At 46.4% G+C, this 16322-nt stretch overlaps 1 protein-coding gene across 1 annotated transcript; it reads right to left on the bottom strand.

Moving 5' to 3' along the window:
- Positions 1-382: 382 nt before the first annotated feature.
- On the bottom strand, positions 383-15477 carry LOC130483909 (serotriflin-like). Its single transcript, XM_056856818.1, has 7 exons — positions 15418-15477; positions 14345-14440; positions 12995-13085; positions 8771-8916; positions 7360-7454; positions 2491-2579; positions 383-510 (listed from the first exon to the last, which is right to left on the bottom strand). The coding sequence occupies exons 1-7, from the start codon at positions 15475-15477 to the stop codon at positions 383-385; spliced, it is 705 nt and encodes a 234-aa protein (XP_056712796.1).
- Between the last annotated feature and the right edge of the window lie 845 nt (positions 15478-16322).

The following is a 16322-nucleotide window of genomic DNA, read 5'->3' as shown; positions in this document are numbered from 1 at the left end:
GGCCCTGCTGAGTGCGGCCTGAGGATCTCTCAGGAGTCTTAGGTTTTTCATCCCTGCCTTTTGCTGCCCTTGGCCAATAGCTGGCCACGGCAAGATCCCTTGGGATGGTCTTCAGGGGTTCTGCGAGGAGGCAGGAATTGTGTCAAGCAGCTGACCAATCAAGGTTTATGCCCAAACTGTGGTCTGTTTTGTATATCTGACAGAGCAATCAAGGATTGTGCATCAAACTGTGGTTTAAAGAAACCTATAAATTAAAAAAGACACATTGACCCCTTTAGAACAAAAAAGAGACACGTTGACCCTTTAATACCCAGTCTCCATCCTTTTCCATGAGGAACAGTGGTCCAAGGGTTGGTCTTGGTACGTGACGTTCATGCACCTGTTAGTTAATTTTGTTTTGGCAATCGCAGGTGGCTTGGCACTTCCCAGTACTGTTGGCTTTTTCACAGCCCACCTGTTTTTTCAGTTCAGCACAGTTTAGAAATTGATCCCTATTCTCGCAGGGGTTGGCTGAAAGAAAGCAAAGCAAAACAAAGTTAAATGTGAAAGACAGAAACCTAGCCAAGTACTTAAAGATTATTAATCTTTCCTCTGATTATCTCAACATGAAAGTTAAGCTACAGCCAGAGATTTTTTTAAATCCTTATTGATCAGCAATATTAGCTTCTTGTGCTGGAGGACAGAGACCATGCCTCAGTTATTTACTCCGAGGAACCTCTTGTGTTCATTTCTGTAATGTGCTTTTTTTTTTTTTTTTTTGAGGGGATGAGCTGTGACTCATTGGGAGAGCACCTGCTTGGCTTACAGAATGTCCCAATCAAAGGTCTGACATCTCCAGTTAAAAGGATCAGGTAGTAGATGATGTGAAAGACCTCTACTGAGACCCTAGAAAGCAGCTGCTAGTTTGTGTAGACAAAAGAAGAAGAAGAAGAATAGGAGGAGGAGGAGGAGGTTTTTGTACCCTGCAGTAGTTTGATTCAGCTCAGGACCATGTAGTGGTGGGAGGAGGGAGAAGTGGGCCAGTCACTGTTCTCTAAGAACTCTCTCAGCCCTCCTACCTCACAAAGTACCTGCTGTGGGGGAGGGGAAGGCAAGGCAATTGAAAGCCACTTTGAGACTCCTTGTGGTACGGAAAAGCGGGGTATAAAACCAACTCTTCTTCTTCTTCTAACTACCACTGGACTCAACAGAAATGCTGTCAGCTAGGGCTGTCGATTCGGTTCATCCTGAACCGAAAAACAGCCGAATTTTCCCCGATTCGGCGGTTTTTAGTTCAGGGTGAACCGAACTAAAAAAAAGGCGGGAAACGGGGGAGTCGAATTCGCCGACTTTGGGGGTTCGGCGAATAAATTCAGCAGATTCGGGGTTCCCCCCCGCGCTCCTTCATGGGGCTTCCATAAAGGCGCACGGGGGGGGGGGGGGCTTTTTAAACAGATCTGCGCCTCCTGGCTGGAAGGCACAGATCTGTTCCACTGGATTGAATATGGATAACAACTTATCTTGCTTTATTTGAACATGTCCCTTTAAGAAGCCCGAGTCCGCATACGCCACCTGTAGCTTATTTATCTCCATGGATTTTGCAGCCTGTTAATTACTTGCTCTATCCCGCCGGGAACAGTCAACCTAGAAGAAACATCTGTGCAACTGTGTATCTGATATGATGTATCCTGCTTTGGAATTATATTACTTGGAGTTTACATAGTTGTTTTTTCATCCCTATGGGAGAAAGGAATCGAACTTGGATGTGCTTATGTGCATTTATTGAAAATTCTAATTGTAAGTAATATTTATTTTCTATGTTAACTTTTCTCATAAATTAAGGAATGTGCTATATTTAAGTAATTTTTATATACAGGAACGGAAGTGAAGAAGAAAAAGAAATGATCGTCTTCCTATTCACCATATGAAGAAAGCTCTTACTGCATCATCAATACAGCATCTTTTGGATATTTGTACCTTTGTGGACTATTGAAAAGAATTTGTATATGTTTTGTATATAGCTCTGTTAGTCCTTATTGTTGTTTTTAGTGCACTTAATACACCTTGTTATATCACTAGTTCTGTCAGTTGTTTTTTGCCAGGCTCTCCTGCACTAACTTTCTTACCCTTGGTACTGGTGCAGAGGTGTTTATTTTGGTTACTCAACCTCCAGGTACTAGCTGGAGATCTCCGGCTTTTACAACTGGTCTCCAGCCGATAGAGATCAGTTCACCTGGAGAAAATGGCCACTTTTTAAGTTGATAATTTTGTATGGCCCGTGAATAATGTTATAAATATCCAAATGGACCTTGATGGGAAAAAAGGCTACAGATGTGCCCTTCTTTGTGTGATGGGATTCAGAGACATCGCTAAAACCATAATACCCTGACATAGATTCAGCTGACATTCTATATAAAAGAGTGTGAATGACCCCTTGTGAGGGACTCATTTTGCAAGATGTTCTAACCTGACTTAGAAGAGAGCAGAAAAAAGGAGTTGAGTACTACTTACTGCAGAGTTTATTCTCACAGTGGTCAGGGCAGTCTCCACAAGGCGGGCCTTCTTTGTAGGGTTTGGTTTTTCGGCTGAATATGTTCCCTCTGAAACCACAGAGCAATGCAGGGCATTTCATCATGCAAGTACAGCTCATAAAGGACAGAAAACGTTGAAAAATAGTATTGTGGAGCTGCATGGCCTAGGCTAACCCAATCCCGGGATGATCTCAGAAGCTAAAAGAGCCAGTGTGGTGCAGTGGTTAAGAGCAGTGGTTCAGAGAGGTGGACTCTGATCTGGAGAACCAGGTGTGATTCCCCACTCCTCTGCATGAGCAGCGGACACTAACCTGGTGAAACAGGTTGGTTTTCCAACTCCTACACAAAAAGCCTACTGGGTGACCTTGGGCTAGTCATAGTTCTCTCCGAAGTCTCTCAGCCCCACCTACCTCACAGGGTGTCTGTTGTGGGGACGGGGAGGGAAGGTGATTGTAAGCCGGTTTGATTCTTACATAAAAGACTCGCTCCTTGTGGAAAACTAGTCCACTAGAAAGGAACAGAGGAAAACCACAGCTGTCACTACAGTGGAGCTTTTTATGGCAGGGTAGGCCTTCAGTATACAATTCCCACCTGTTGCCTAACATGGTTCAGTTCAGAAGTCAAGCTAGGGATGTGCCTTTAAATTTTTAGTTCTTTGGGAGTTCTTTACTGATTGAGGAGACTTGTTTCATCATCCCATTAGATCTTTTCCCAAATATAAATATATTTGTCAGTTATATTAATTTAACTTTTGCTTCTAGTATCATGGCGCTCTCTGACCCGCAGAGTCCTTTTTATTTATTGCATTTGTTTCTTGTAAGCGAAGAGGGTTTTTTTTGTTTTGTTTCTGTTTTAAACCCTTTCTGCATTCCAGACATGGGAATCTGCGGCTATTCTGCTCTGTTGCTTTCGGTTTCCCTCCCAGCAGCAAACTACAAAAGGAACGTTAATCTCCCCATTGCACATTGATGGGGCTTAAAAGTCACACAAGGGAAAGGGAGAAAGAGCAGAGGAGATATGGGAGATAAGTGAGGAGAATGAATCTCAAGTCTCTCAATAATGTTTCTCAGGGCCACACGAGATGCTGCCAACATTTTAAAATGCCACAAGGGCCCAACTCTGACCGGGGCCACAGCGCCAGGGACAAGGGTTGCCAGGGCCCTCTTCGCCACTGGCGGCAGGTTTTGGGGGCAGAGCCTGAGGAGGGCGGGGGTTGGGGAGAGGAGGGACTACAATACCATAGAGCCCAATTGACCCTTTCTACTCCGATTCTACTTCTTGAAGATACCAGCTGTATAATGCCTTGTGCATAACCTTTGGAAGAAATAAGCAATGACATGCTACACATAAATAGACTTTGGATATTGATGTATTGACTACTGATTGTTGTGATGTATGTTATGTGGTAGCTCACAAATAGATATTTTTGCACTATGTTACATAGTTGTTTGCTCCTGTACTAATTTTCTAACTGTGCAGTACAAGTACAGTGGTGTCTGTTGTTTTCATGTGTGTGTGTGTAAAGTGCCTTCAAGTCGCAGCCAACTTCTGGCGACCCCTTTCTGGGGTTTTCATGGCAAGAGACTAACAGAGGTGGTTTGCCAGTGCCTTCCTCTGCACAGCAACCCTGGTATTCCTTGGTGGTCTCCCATCCAAACACTAACCAGGGCTGACCCTGCTTAGCTTCTGAGATCTGACAAGATCAGGCTAGCCTGGGCCATCCAGGTTGTTTTCAAAACTACCTGGAGATTGGCAGCCCTACCAGGGACTGAGGCTAGGGTTGCCAGCTCCAGGTTGGGAAATACCTGGAGGTTTTTGGGTTGGGGGGTGGGTTGGGGGCTGAGGAGGACAGGCTTTGGGAAGGGGAGGGGCCTCAGTGGAGTATCATGCCGTAAGGTCCACCTTCTAAAGCGGCCATTTTCTCCAGGGGAGCTGAACTTTGTCACCTGGAGATCAGTTGTCAAGTGGGAGATCCCCCGCCACCACCTGGCGGTTCAACGAAAAATATTCACCAATGCTGTGTACAGTATAGTTAAGGCAAAACAACAGCGCACAGGCTCCAAGAAGAACCACTCAGGAAACAATTTAGATAAATCTGTGCTATTAAACTAGGAAAGAATACGTGAAAGATACAAAAATCTACAAAAGACCATTTGAAACACATACAAAGACAAATACATAAAATATATACAAGGAAGCCTACACCGTAGAATCTTTTTAAGTGTGTATCATAGCCAGTCCGTCGGACTCCACCTTCAAAAAACCTGGATAGCCATCGTACTGTGGGTCTCTTTGTACGGAAAATAGCCGACGGACTGGCTATGAATTACTCTTTACAGTGTAGACTTTCTTGTATATATTTTATGTATTTGTCTTTGTATGTGTTTCAAATGGTCTTTTGTAGATTTTTGTATCCTTCACGTATTCTTTCCAAGTTTAATAGCACAGATTTGTCTAAATTGTTTCCTGAGTGGTTCTTCTTGGAGCCTGTGCGCTGTTGTTTTGCTTTAACGACCTGGAGGGTGGCCACCCTAGCTTAGGCGCTCTTGTACGCACCCATCCCACACTTTATCAAGTGCCCAGAACAGCCGCTACCCCCAAAGGATGTCTTGGCACATGAAAAGGCATGCGAAGTGTGGGATGAGAGCACCACACTACGGCCCAATCAGGATCAGGCCCTCACAGCATTTTAAAATCAACAGAACTCCCTCATGTTTAGTTCGGCCCTAATGTTTTATAAAAACAGCTTCGGGTTAGACAATTTCCCTGGTGGTGATGGTGGGGGGGGGACCTTAGGCAATCTACCTATAGCCTTCAAAATCCTGTACATGGTTTCCGTTGTTAAACATAAAATAGGGGACTACACTATACATAAGAGCCCCGTGGTGCAGAGTGGTAAGCTGCAGTACTGCAGTCCAAGCTCTGCTCATGACCTGAGTTCGATCCCAACGGAAGTTGGTTTCAGGCAGCCGGCTCAAGGTTGACTCAGCCTTCCGTCCTTCCGAGATCGGTCAAATGAGTACCCAGCTTGCTGGGGGTAAAGGCGAGACGACTGGGGAAGGCACTGGCAAACCACCCTGCAAACAAAGCCTGCCTAGTAAACGTCGGGATGCGACGTCACCCAATGGGTCAGGAATGACCCTGTTAAGTCCCCGTGGGGAGGACACACGAGGTCGAGACGGAGTTCCAACACAACACATTTATTGAAGTACAGAACAGAACTAGAGAACTGTGTAAACCGGCCCTGCTTATATGCCCCCCCTGGCTGCCTGTGGCCACTCCCCCCCTGATCCGTGATAGGGGGGAACAACCGCCGTGTCGCCAATGGCGCATCCCAGCTTAGGGCCAATGGGGCGCTTTGGCTAGGGCCAATGGTGCGTGGAGGTTTTAGGAGCCTTCGTCAGGGACTCAAGCTCCTAGGTTTCCCCCCTGCTTACCGGCCTAACTATCTACATACATAACAGACCCGTTGCTTGCACAGGGGGCCTTTATCTTTTTATACTATACATTGATCTCCCAGTCAATTTAATTTCAAGTATTGGAACTTGACTAGAACAGTTTCAAGAGTCTCAGATAAACTCTGGGAAGAGGCCGGTTTAAAATGCCCTCACTTGCATGATCGGTGCTTGTATAAAGACAGACCTCATCTTACACTTTATACTTAGAGGGACTCCTATACATGAAAATCCTCCTGTTTTTGCACACCTGCTTTCTTGGGTTACCAGATATCTTCTCTTTCCTGCCCAGGAAGATGACATTTTTAACTGCTCACAAAAGTCAGTCCCCCCCCCACCCTAATCTATCTGAAATTTGGAAAGGAAGACACCTTGGGTCAGGAGCTCAGTCCCTGAAATGTTAGCAAGTTGGATGGGGGAACACAAGCTATTGCCAGAAATGTGTTTCACATGGAAACCAATGGAAACGAACAGACTGGCACTTGGCGATTTGTAACAATAAAAAAGAAGAAAGGTGAACGCCAGTAATAATAACTCAAGTAATGTGTGTGCAGAGATGTGGAATCATAGCCCAGTCTCGTCAGATCTCAGAAGCTAAGCTGGGTTGGCACTTGGAAGGGAGACCACCAAGGAAGACTCTGCAGAGGAAGGCCATGGCAAACCCCCTCTGCTTAATCACTTGCCTTGAAAACCCCACCAGGGTAGCTATAAGTTGGCTGCCACTTGATGGCACTTTGCGCATACAACTTGTGTCTAATGTGCCATCAAATTGCAGCCAACTTATGCAGACCCCACCAAGGGGCTTCCGAGATGAATGAGACGCAGCGGGTGGTTTGCCGTTACCTTTCTCTGCAGAGCCTTCCTCGGAGGTCTCCCTTCCAAGAACTGACCCTGCTTAGCTTCCAAGATCTGGCAAGCTCAGGCTATACTGTGCTGCTTTCCTTCCCGACACAAGTATTACAAAATGTTAACACAAAACAACAATGTTCTGGAAGTGTGTAACAGAGATCATTAGGCTTTGGTGAAGAAGTTGAAAGAGTTTCTGGAGGTAATCAGGCAATCGCTGATGTTCCATTCATTTCTTTGTACCCAGACTAGACATATGGTACCGTGGTCTAGTGCAGAATGCTGGCTACAGCCCTTTGTGTCTGTGGCTTGCTGAACCACACGGTTTCCCTAAACAATAACTTTGTTGTAAAGTCTTTTTTTTTTTTTAATGGTTGCTGAATTCCCAACAGGAAAGCGGAGCTGTCCTGCTAGAAGGGCATCCTCCTCATTTGCCAGGGCAGGAGAAGGAGGCAAGCGCTTTTCTTTGAGCCCACCAGAACTCTTCATGAGAGTCAGATTCTGGAGAAGGGTGAATGAAGAATATTTTGTTCAGAATTTATACTTACGCAGGGCAATACAGGCAGCTATAGAGGTACTTCTGCCTATAGGCTGGGCACTGAGAAACAGAGCATCCAATCTGGTGGGAGCGATACCAAATGGCCTGTGAATGTAAAAAAAAAAACACAATAAAATCAGGGAGTATTTTGGTACAGAATTAAAGTTTTGTGTGTGTGTGTGTGTGTGTTTAAAGACATCATGATTTCTGGTTCAATCAGCTTCAGTAGGATTTTGGTCTATCCCAGAAATATCATGGGAAGTGGACATAATACAGCTCAGGATTTCCCACCTTACAAGAAGAAGAAGAAGAAGAAGAAGAAGAAGAAGAAGAAGAAGAAGAAGAAGAAGAAGAAGAAGAAGAAGAAGAAGAAGAAGAAGAAGAGGAGGAGGAGGAGGAGGAGGAGGAGGAGGAGGAGGAGGAGTTGGTTTTTATATGCCGACTTTCTCTACCACTTAAGGAAGAATCAAACCAGCTTATAATCACCTTCCTTTCCCCTCCCCACAACAGACACCCTGTGAGGTAGGTGAGGCTGAGAGAGCTCTAAGAGAGCTGTGACTCGCCCAAGGTCACCCAGATGGCTTTATGTGTAGGAGTGGGGAAACAAATCCAGTCCACCAGATTAGTGTCTGCCGTTCGTGTGGAGGAGTGGGGAAATCAAACCCTGTTCTCCAGATTAGAGCCCACCGCTCCAAACCACCACTCTTAACTACTACTCCATGCTGGCTAACTACTACTCCATGCTGGCTTAGAGATGTTTTAATGAAATCGCTACTATCTCTAGATGCTTGAAGTCTCACGGCATAAAGCAAGGCCTAGTCTGGTCTGGGACTGTGCTTGTTTTTTGCTGCTATACTCAGAGGCCTGAGATACACCAAAGAGGCAGCAACATCACTGTCCTATCAGTGCACCCGATATGCCTCATGATCCTGGACTGCAGCAGCATTAGGGTTGCTGGCTTAGGAGTGCCCGTAGACCGGCGTCCGGCCCTTCCTGCTGGCATTGGGGCCACTTATGGCGGCGTAAGTAGCCTGGATGCCGGTGCAGAGGGCCCCAATGCCGGGGCAGCGGCATTGTCCTGAGGACTTTTGTCCTCAGAGGTCAGGAAGGCACTGGGAGTGTTAAATCAGCCGCGGCGATGCGGCGCTTCTGGAAGTAAAACCGGAAGTGCTGTCATCAGGTGTGTGCGCCCACACGCAGCCGCGACCCCGGAGCAGCTGGGTGGATTGGCAGGCAATTGCCCACCAATACCACCCACCTGGCAACCCTAGGCTATACCATACCACCTTCCCTCCCATTCTACGCATTATTCCCACTCTTTTACAAATTTGATTCTAAAAAGGATAGGTAAATGGAGTATAGATAGGTATTACCAGTGTTTCATATTACTTTCCAGATGCTGATTGTGTTTATTTTCATACCTGTGTATATCTGTAAATGGGTTTTTGGGGGTCAAGAGGCCCAACGCCATACTTGAAAAGACGACTTTTACTTTTCCAGTAGTCAAGTATTTTTGGCCAGGAGGCGGGTAAAGTTGCTTGGAACGTATTCTGACCACACATTACACCTACAAAAGCAGACATTTAGTTGTCATACGCACAATCATACTCAGAGTTGTTAAGAACTGGCATCCATGTAGAAATTCCATTGCAACCGAAACCCTACATTTATTTATTTGTTTAGCATGGTGTTCTCTGAAAGAGACTGCACCACATGAATAAAAACATGTTTTTTGTGGCTCTGTCAATCTGCAACCTTCCGAACAGCTGCAGCTGCCGCAGAAAGGAAAGAAAACAGGAACTAAAGTGAACTCGCGGAGCCTAGCGCCCCTTATTTAAAGCGCTGAACTCCCACACACTTAGGTATGGCAAGCCAGTATGGCAATACATTATAATTAGACCCCCCCCACACACACACACACCCTTTCCCGACTGAGGTTGGATTCAGAGTGGCTGACATCCAGCAATATTCCTGTTACAACAATATCAGAATAATAAATAGTTACAGATTGAAATCGATGATAGCCCAAAATTAAACAGCTCAAACCCGAAATTCCAGATGGCGCTTACACATCAGTTCTGATGACTAGCAGTTTATGTATTTATTTATTTTTCAGATTGGTATCCCCCCCACCCTTAGCAAGCCGGCTCAGGGCGGGTAACATCATTAAAACATAGCGTACAATCAATAATCGTGTGTGTGTTAAGTGCCGTCAAGTCACTTCCGACTCATGGTGACCCAATGAATCAATGTCCTCCAAAATGGTCTATCTTTGACAGCCTTGCTCAGATGTTGCAAATTGAGGAGTCTGGCTCCCTTCATTGAGTCAATCCATCTCTTGTTGGGTCTTCTTCTTTTCCTGCTACCCTCAACTTTTCCTAGCATGACTGTCTTTTCCAGTGACTCTTGTCTTCTCATAATGTGACCAAAAAACAATAGCCTCAGTTTAGTTTCTAGGGTCAGTTCAGGCTTGATTTGATCTAAAACCCACTGATTTGTTTGTTTGGCAGTCCACGGTATCCATAACACTCTCCTTCAACTCCACATTTCAAAGGAATCTACTTTCTTCCTATCAGCTTTCTTCAATGTCCAGCTGTCATACCCTTACATAGTAATAGGGAATACGATGGCATGAATTAACTTGATCTTGGTGGCCAATGACATATCCTTACACTTCAGAATCTTTTCTAGCTCCATCATGGCTGCCCTTCCCAGTCAATAACCATAACCACAATAAAAACAGCAATAAAATCCTAAAAACCCCAGACGAAGATGGTGAGTACCATACAGGTGATATCCCTTCCAGTCAATATTATTTACTCATATTGGGAAGGGGGGGCCCCAGAAATGATGGTTTCTGTGGCGAAGCAAGCTGCAATGAGATTGGAGTAGTAAAGAGTAGAAGGCCGGATGGAACCATCACTGCCCTCAACCATAGGCCTGGCAGAACATCTCCCTCTTGCCGGAGCCAGGTCTCATTAGACCAGTGGTTCCCAACGTGGGGCACACACCCCACAGGGAGGCAATTTGATTTTTAAGGGGGGCAATTCGAGAATGAGTTATTAACAGTGATTTTTTTTTTGCATTTCTTATGGTTCTAGGAACCTCATATACAGTATATAAGTATATATTGTGACATACACATTTTTAAAATTAAAATCAGAATGTACACGGCGGTCAGCTGGTGACAATGGAGAGGGGGAAAGCCCGCTAAGAATTATATGTCACAGGGGGATCATCAGGATTTTAGAGATGCTTAGGTGGGGGCATGGCCAAAAAAAGGTTGGGAACCACTGCATTAGACAGAAAGTTCCACCAGGCAGAGGCCAGAGCTGTAAAGACTCTGCCCTGGTTCAGGACAGCCGGATACATCTCATGCCAGAGACCACTAATAAGTTGTTACTGGATGAGCACAATGCTCTTTGAGGGGTGTACTGAGAGAGGCAATCCCATAGGTACGATGGTCCCCAGGGTCTCCAGGGTCACAGACAGAGGTCTTTCACATCACCTACTTTTATTTATTTATTTATTATTTCCATTTGTTACCTTGCTCTTCCCCGCCAAAGCCAGGCTCAGAGCGGCTTACAGAATACTTGCCTAGTCCCTTTACCTGGAGATGCTGAGGATTGAGCCTGGGACCTTCTGCATGCCAAGCAGATGCTCTACCACTGAGCCACAGCCCTACTGTCAATCTGTCCCTGAGTACAGGTGGGGCTGAGAGTGTGACTAGCCCAAGATCACCCAGCTGGCTTCATGTGTAGGAGTGGGGAAACAAGTCCAGTTCACCAGATTAGCCTCCGCTGCTCATGAGGAGGAGTGGGGAATCGAATCCAGTTCTCCAGATCAGACTCCACCACTCCAAACCATCACTCTTAACCACTACACCACGCTGACAGCCAGATACTTCTCAGGCCGGGGACCACTAATAGGTTATTACTGAGGGGTGTATTGGGAGAGGCGATCCCATAGGTACAATGGTCCCATGCAGCTGGCGGAGCGCTGGTTGAATATGTGCTCACCATGAGGTACCCATGAGGACCCTTGGCACTGCATTCTGGACCAGCTGAAACTTCCAGAACAGCCTTAAGGGAAGCCTTGCATAGAGTGAGTTGCGGTAGTCTAGCCTATTAGGTGACTGTTGCATGGATCACTGTAGCTAGGTCAGGACGGGCCAGGTAGGGCTTCCACTGCTTAGCCTGGTGAAAATGGAAAAATGACAGTCTGGCTACATTTGTGAACTGTGCCTTCATTGTTAAGGAGGCATCTGGAGTCAAATCCAGAAACTTGACGGTTGGTGCAGGTGTTCTGTCTCCACCCCCAGCCCAGCCACAGGACCTCCATCTTCAGTGGATTTTGTTTCAGACAGTTTTGTTTCAGCCATTTCACCTGAGCTTCCAGACACCTCGCCAGAGTATCTGGGACAGAATCCAGCCATCCAGCCATTAGCAGATATAGCTGCTCCGCTACTGCATAGTGTAGTGGCTAAGAGCAGTGATTTGGAGCGGTTTACTTTGATCTGGAGAACCGGGTTGGTCTCCCCATTCCTCCACATGAAGCCTGCTGGGAGACCTTGGGCTAGTCACAGCCCTCTTAGAGCTCTCTCAGCCCAACCTATCTCACAGGGGGTCTGTTGTGGGAAGGGGAAGGGAAGGTGATTGTAGGCCAGTTGGACTCTTCCTTAAGTGGTAGAGAAAGTCAGCATATAAAAACAACTCTTCTTCTTCTCTCAACTATCTTGCCCAGGAAACAAATTTGAAACTGGGTGGACACTAGCAGGATCATTCAGATCCAACAATGTTTTTTTTTAAGAGCAGACTCACCACTGCTCCCTTATGTCTCCCTGGAAAGACCCCTGTACTCAGGGACAGATTGACAGTGTCCATCAGAGGAGCCCGTACCACATCAACCGCTGGCTTTAATCAGCCATGAGGGCACATGTCCAGGAGGCATGTGGTGGGCTTCACAGCACCCAGGAACCTGTCTATATTGACTTGAGAAATTCGGGTAAATCAGTCCAAAACTGGACCTGAACACGGTCAAGGGGCCTCCAGTTCACTGACTGCATCAACCTCTGTGTGGAGGTCACATGAACACATGAAACTGCCTTAAACTGAATCAGGCCATTGGTCCATCAAAGTCAGTATTGTCTACTCAGACCTGCAGTGGCTCTCCAGGGTCTCAGGCAGAGGTCTTTCACATTACCTCCTACTTAGTCTTTTCAACTGTAGATGGCAAGGATTGAACCTGGGCCCTTCTGCATGCCAAGCAGATGCTCTGCCACTAAGCTACAGCCCCTCCCCACAGCGTGTGCCTCTAGGAAGCCCACAAACAAGACGACTGAAGCAGCTCCAGGTTGGGAAATACTTGGAGATTTTGGAGGTGGAGCCTGAGGAGGGTGGGGTTTGGGGAGGGGAGGGACTTCAATGCTGTAGAGTCCAATTGCCAAAGTGGCCATTTTCTCCTGGGATACTGATCTCTGTCACCTGGAGATCTCCAGCCACCACCTGGTGATTATTATGTCCCACATAATATGTAGTTTGGCTGTGTAAGAACCACATGGTTGAAAACACAGGTAACGTACAGGACTCTGGACTGCGTTCTGCATCTCCTATCTGTGGTGCATCGTATAATTTCACTTCACTTACCATCAAGCATTCTCTCTTCTGGGGGAATGGTTTTTGTCTGACATTCGTCATTCCATCTTTTAGAACCATCACTAAGTTTCTCATTCCACGTCTCAGGAAAGCAAAGAAATGCAGAAAAGAACATCACATTACACTTGGATCCTAACATCAAGTGTTGGTCATCCATGACCCAGCCACATAAAAAAAGCTTAAATTTCATAGTGATCGCCGTGAGAAAACTTTAAGTGGCCATTTATGCAGGGCTGCTTCCTCATGGTCACCCCTGCCAACTGCTTCAGGGCTTCTTTTGATTAGGCATGTCTGGTGTAGTGGTTAAGAGCAGTGGTTTGGAACAGTGGATTCTGATCTTGAGAACCAGGTTTGATTCCCCACTCCTCTACATGAGCTGCGGAGGCTAATTTGGTGGGCTGGATTTGTTCCCCCACTCCTCCACATGTAGCCAGCTGGGTGACCTTGGGATAGTTGCAGCTGTCTTACAGCTCTCTCAGCCCCACCTCCCTCACAGGGTGTCTGTTGTGGGGAGGGGAAGGGAAGGCGATTGTAAGCCTGTTTGAGTCTCCCTTAAGTGGTAGAGAAAGTTGGCATACAAAAACCAATTCTTCTTCTTCTTCTTCTTCTTCTTCTTCTTCTTCTTCTTCTTCTTCTTCTTCTTCTTCTTCTTCTTCTTCTTCTTCTTCTTCCATCAGAGGTCGCCTCATGCTCCCTGTGCATTTTGTTTGCGTTTTCCGGCTTCTAGCTAAAACAGTATCTGGAAAACACGAGCAAAATGCACTGAAACACGCGAGGATTGAAAGGTGACCTCTGACGGTCGGGAAAGGCATGCCTAATCAAAAGGAAGCCCTGAAGTAGTCTGTGGGGTAACCACGTGGGAAACAGGCCTGTATCAATGGTCAGGCCAATGTGCCTTTCTTACTGAAATCAGCATATCTTAAAATGCTTAGTTCTGTCTATTTTTTTGGGGGGGGGGACTTATATCCCACATTCTATCCTGGCCGAAGCCGGGCTAAGGGTGGCTAACATCCATTAAAATGTCATAAACACAGTAAAAACGTACAAAAATGCAATTCAAGACTAATTTTAAAACAACCTCCAGGTGGGACCTGGAGATCTCCCACAATTACAACTGGTCTCCTGACAATAGAGATCAGCTCCCCTGGAGGAAACGGTTGCTTTGGAGGTAGACTCTATGGCATTGTACCCTGCCAGGTCCCTCCCCCAAACCCTGCCCTCCCTAAGGCCCACCCCCCAAATATCCAGGTATTTCCTTAACCCACAGCTGGCAACCTGAAACTGGTCATAGTGAAAGAAAATCATCAGTATCCAGAACTTATTCTGTGCATGATATCTTACCATTTTCAGCATATTGCTGGCGGTTGGTTGCACGTTTCTCCTCATTTCATTGTGTTTGTCCACAATTTCCTTCTGAAGCTCTAGGGAGATGCCGCTCTGTGACGGTTACAGGGTTAAATGTAAGCACTGAGACCAAGGAGTTCTGTCAGCCGATGTCAACAGGCAGTGGGAAGGGTATGGTGAGATGACATGAGTCTTCTTGGAGAGAGAGAGAGAAGTTCTTGATCCTTTAGCTCTGAGCTCCTGAACTGTGTGGTTGTGTGTAGAGACTCTAAGAACCTGTGTGTTCATATATTACCTAGCGTGTATAAACCAAAACTGAGTAGTGACAAGGGGAAGATTGGGGAAGAGAGATAACCCTTTCTTCAGTCACTAAGTGGGAGGTGGCTCCTGAAATAGGGAGACTCCTGATTCAGTGGTTTGGAGGGAAAGATTTGTTCTCCACAGGAGGTGGGCAAATCTAAGGAGTGTGAAAATTTGTGTGTATGAACACATGAAACTGCCTTATACTGAATCAGACCCTTGGTCTGTCAAAGTCAGTACAGTCTACTCTGACCGGCAGTGGCTCTCCAGGGTCTCAGGCAGAAGTCCTTCACATCACCTACTTGCCTAGTCCCTTTGACTGGAGATGCCGGGGATTGATCCTGGGACCTTCTGCATGCCAAGTAGATGCTCTACCACTGAGTCACAGCCCCTCCCCAAAAAAGGTCTGACATGCATGCATGCATGGTCTATTCTATACCATCTGGAGGCTGGCAACCTTACACATGAACCATGTGGCTGTGGAAGTGTCCCAGAAAACCCTACAGTGTGCTGGAGGATCTGTGGCAGATGTTCAAGTATTCAATGTGGAAATTAATTCCTGTAAGGTATGCTATGTGAAAACCACTGCTTGGCATTCAGGTTAGTTATAACCTGGCTGAGTAAATCAATATAGGTCTGCTGAGAATGAGGGCCAGATGGAGAAGTATTTCCAGAAATTGTATGGTCCATGTAATCTTAGGTTCCTCATCAAGAGATGTCTGACAGATATTACAATAAGAGGTCCCATAGATATTGTATGTGGCTCATACCTTTCCTAGAGACAGGTCTGGAATAGCAGTCAAGAACAGGAGTAGGGTCAGAAGAAGCATCTCTAGGGAGAAAAACAACCAGCAAATAGGGTTAGGATCTTGACTTCCTTAAGGCATTTGAGTACTGAGTCACACAACACCCCCGGAGGCAGGGTTGCCAACCTCCAGGTACTACCTGGAGATCTCCTGCTATTACAACTGATCCCCAGCCAATAGAAATCAGTTCACCTGGAGAAAATGGCCACTTTGGCAATTGGACTCTATGGCACTGAAGTTCCTCCCCTCCCCAAACCCAGCTCTCCTCAGACTCTGCCCCAAAAACCTCCCCCAATAGCGAGGGTTGCTGGCTCTGGATTGGGAAATACTTAGAGATTTTGAGGGTGAAGTCTGGGGAGGATGGGGTTTAGGGAGGGGAGGGACCCCAGCAGGATGTAATGCCATAGAGTCCACCTTCCAAAGCAGCCATTTTCTCCAGGGAAACTGAGCTTAATCACCTGGGGATTAATAGCAGGAATCTCCAGGTACTACCTGAAAGTTTGCAACCCTATCCCTCCCTGTTTGTGATGCCTTTTTTTCATTTGCTTTCTCGTGGATATTTTGATCTCATGAATAGTTCACCATGTTTATTTTATGTGGCTACATAATTTGAGCAGAACAGAGCTGACAATCTGGACACACTTGTAGGCCTTTCAGAAGCTGAGCTTGAATAATCTCTCACTGTCTACAGTAGGACTTTTTAAGGATCTGTGCCATGTGGAGCAAAGCCCCTCTTGGAGCCTTTGTTGGGCCAGACCTCCTCTTAGAGCAGTGGTTCTCAACCTAGGGGTCGGGACCCCCAAGGGGGTCACGAAGTGTTTTCTGGGGGGTCGCCGCCACTGACCTGGGACAGCCCCCATCCCTGGCTG

The sequence above is a fragment of the Euleptes europaea genome, chromosome 10, assembly GCF_029931775.1.
Source record: "Euleptes europaea isolate rEulEur1 chromosome 10, rEulEur1.hap1, whole genome shotgun sequence".
Taxonomy (NCBI): Eukaryota; Metazoa; Chordata; class Lepidosauria; order Squamata; family Sphaerodactylidae; genus Euleptes; species Euleptes europaea.
Note: the sequence above shows the minus strand (reverse complement) of the source record. Positions and strands in the feature narration are given on the sequence as shown.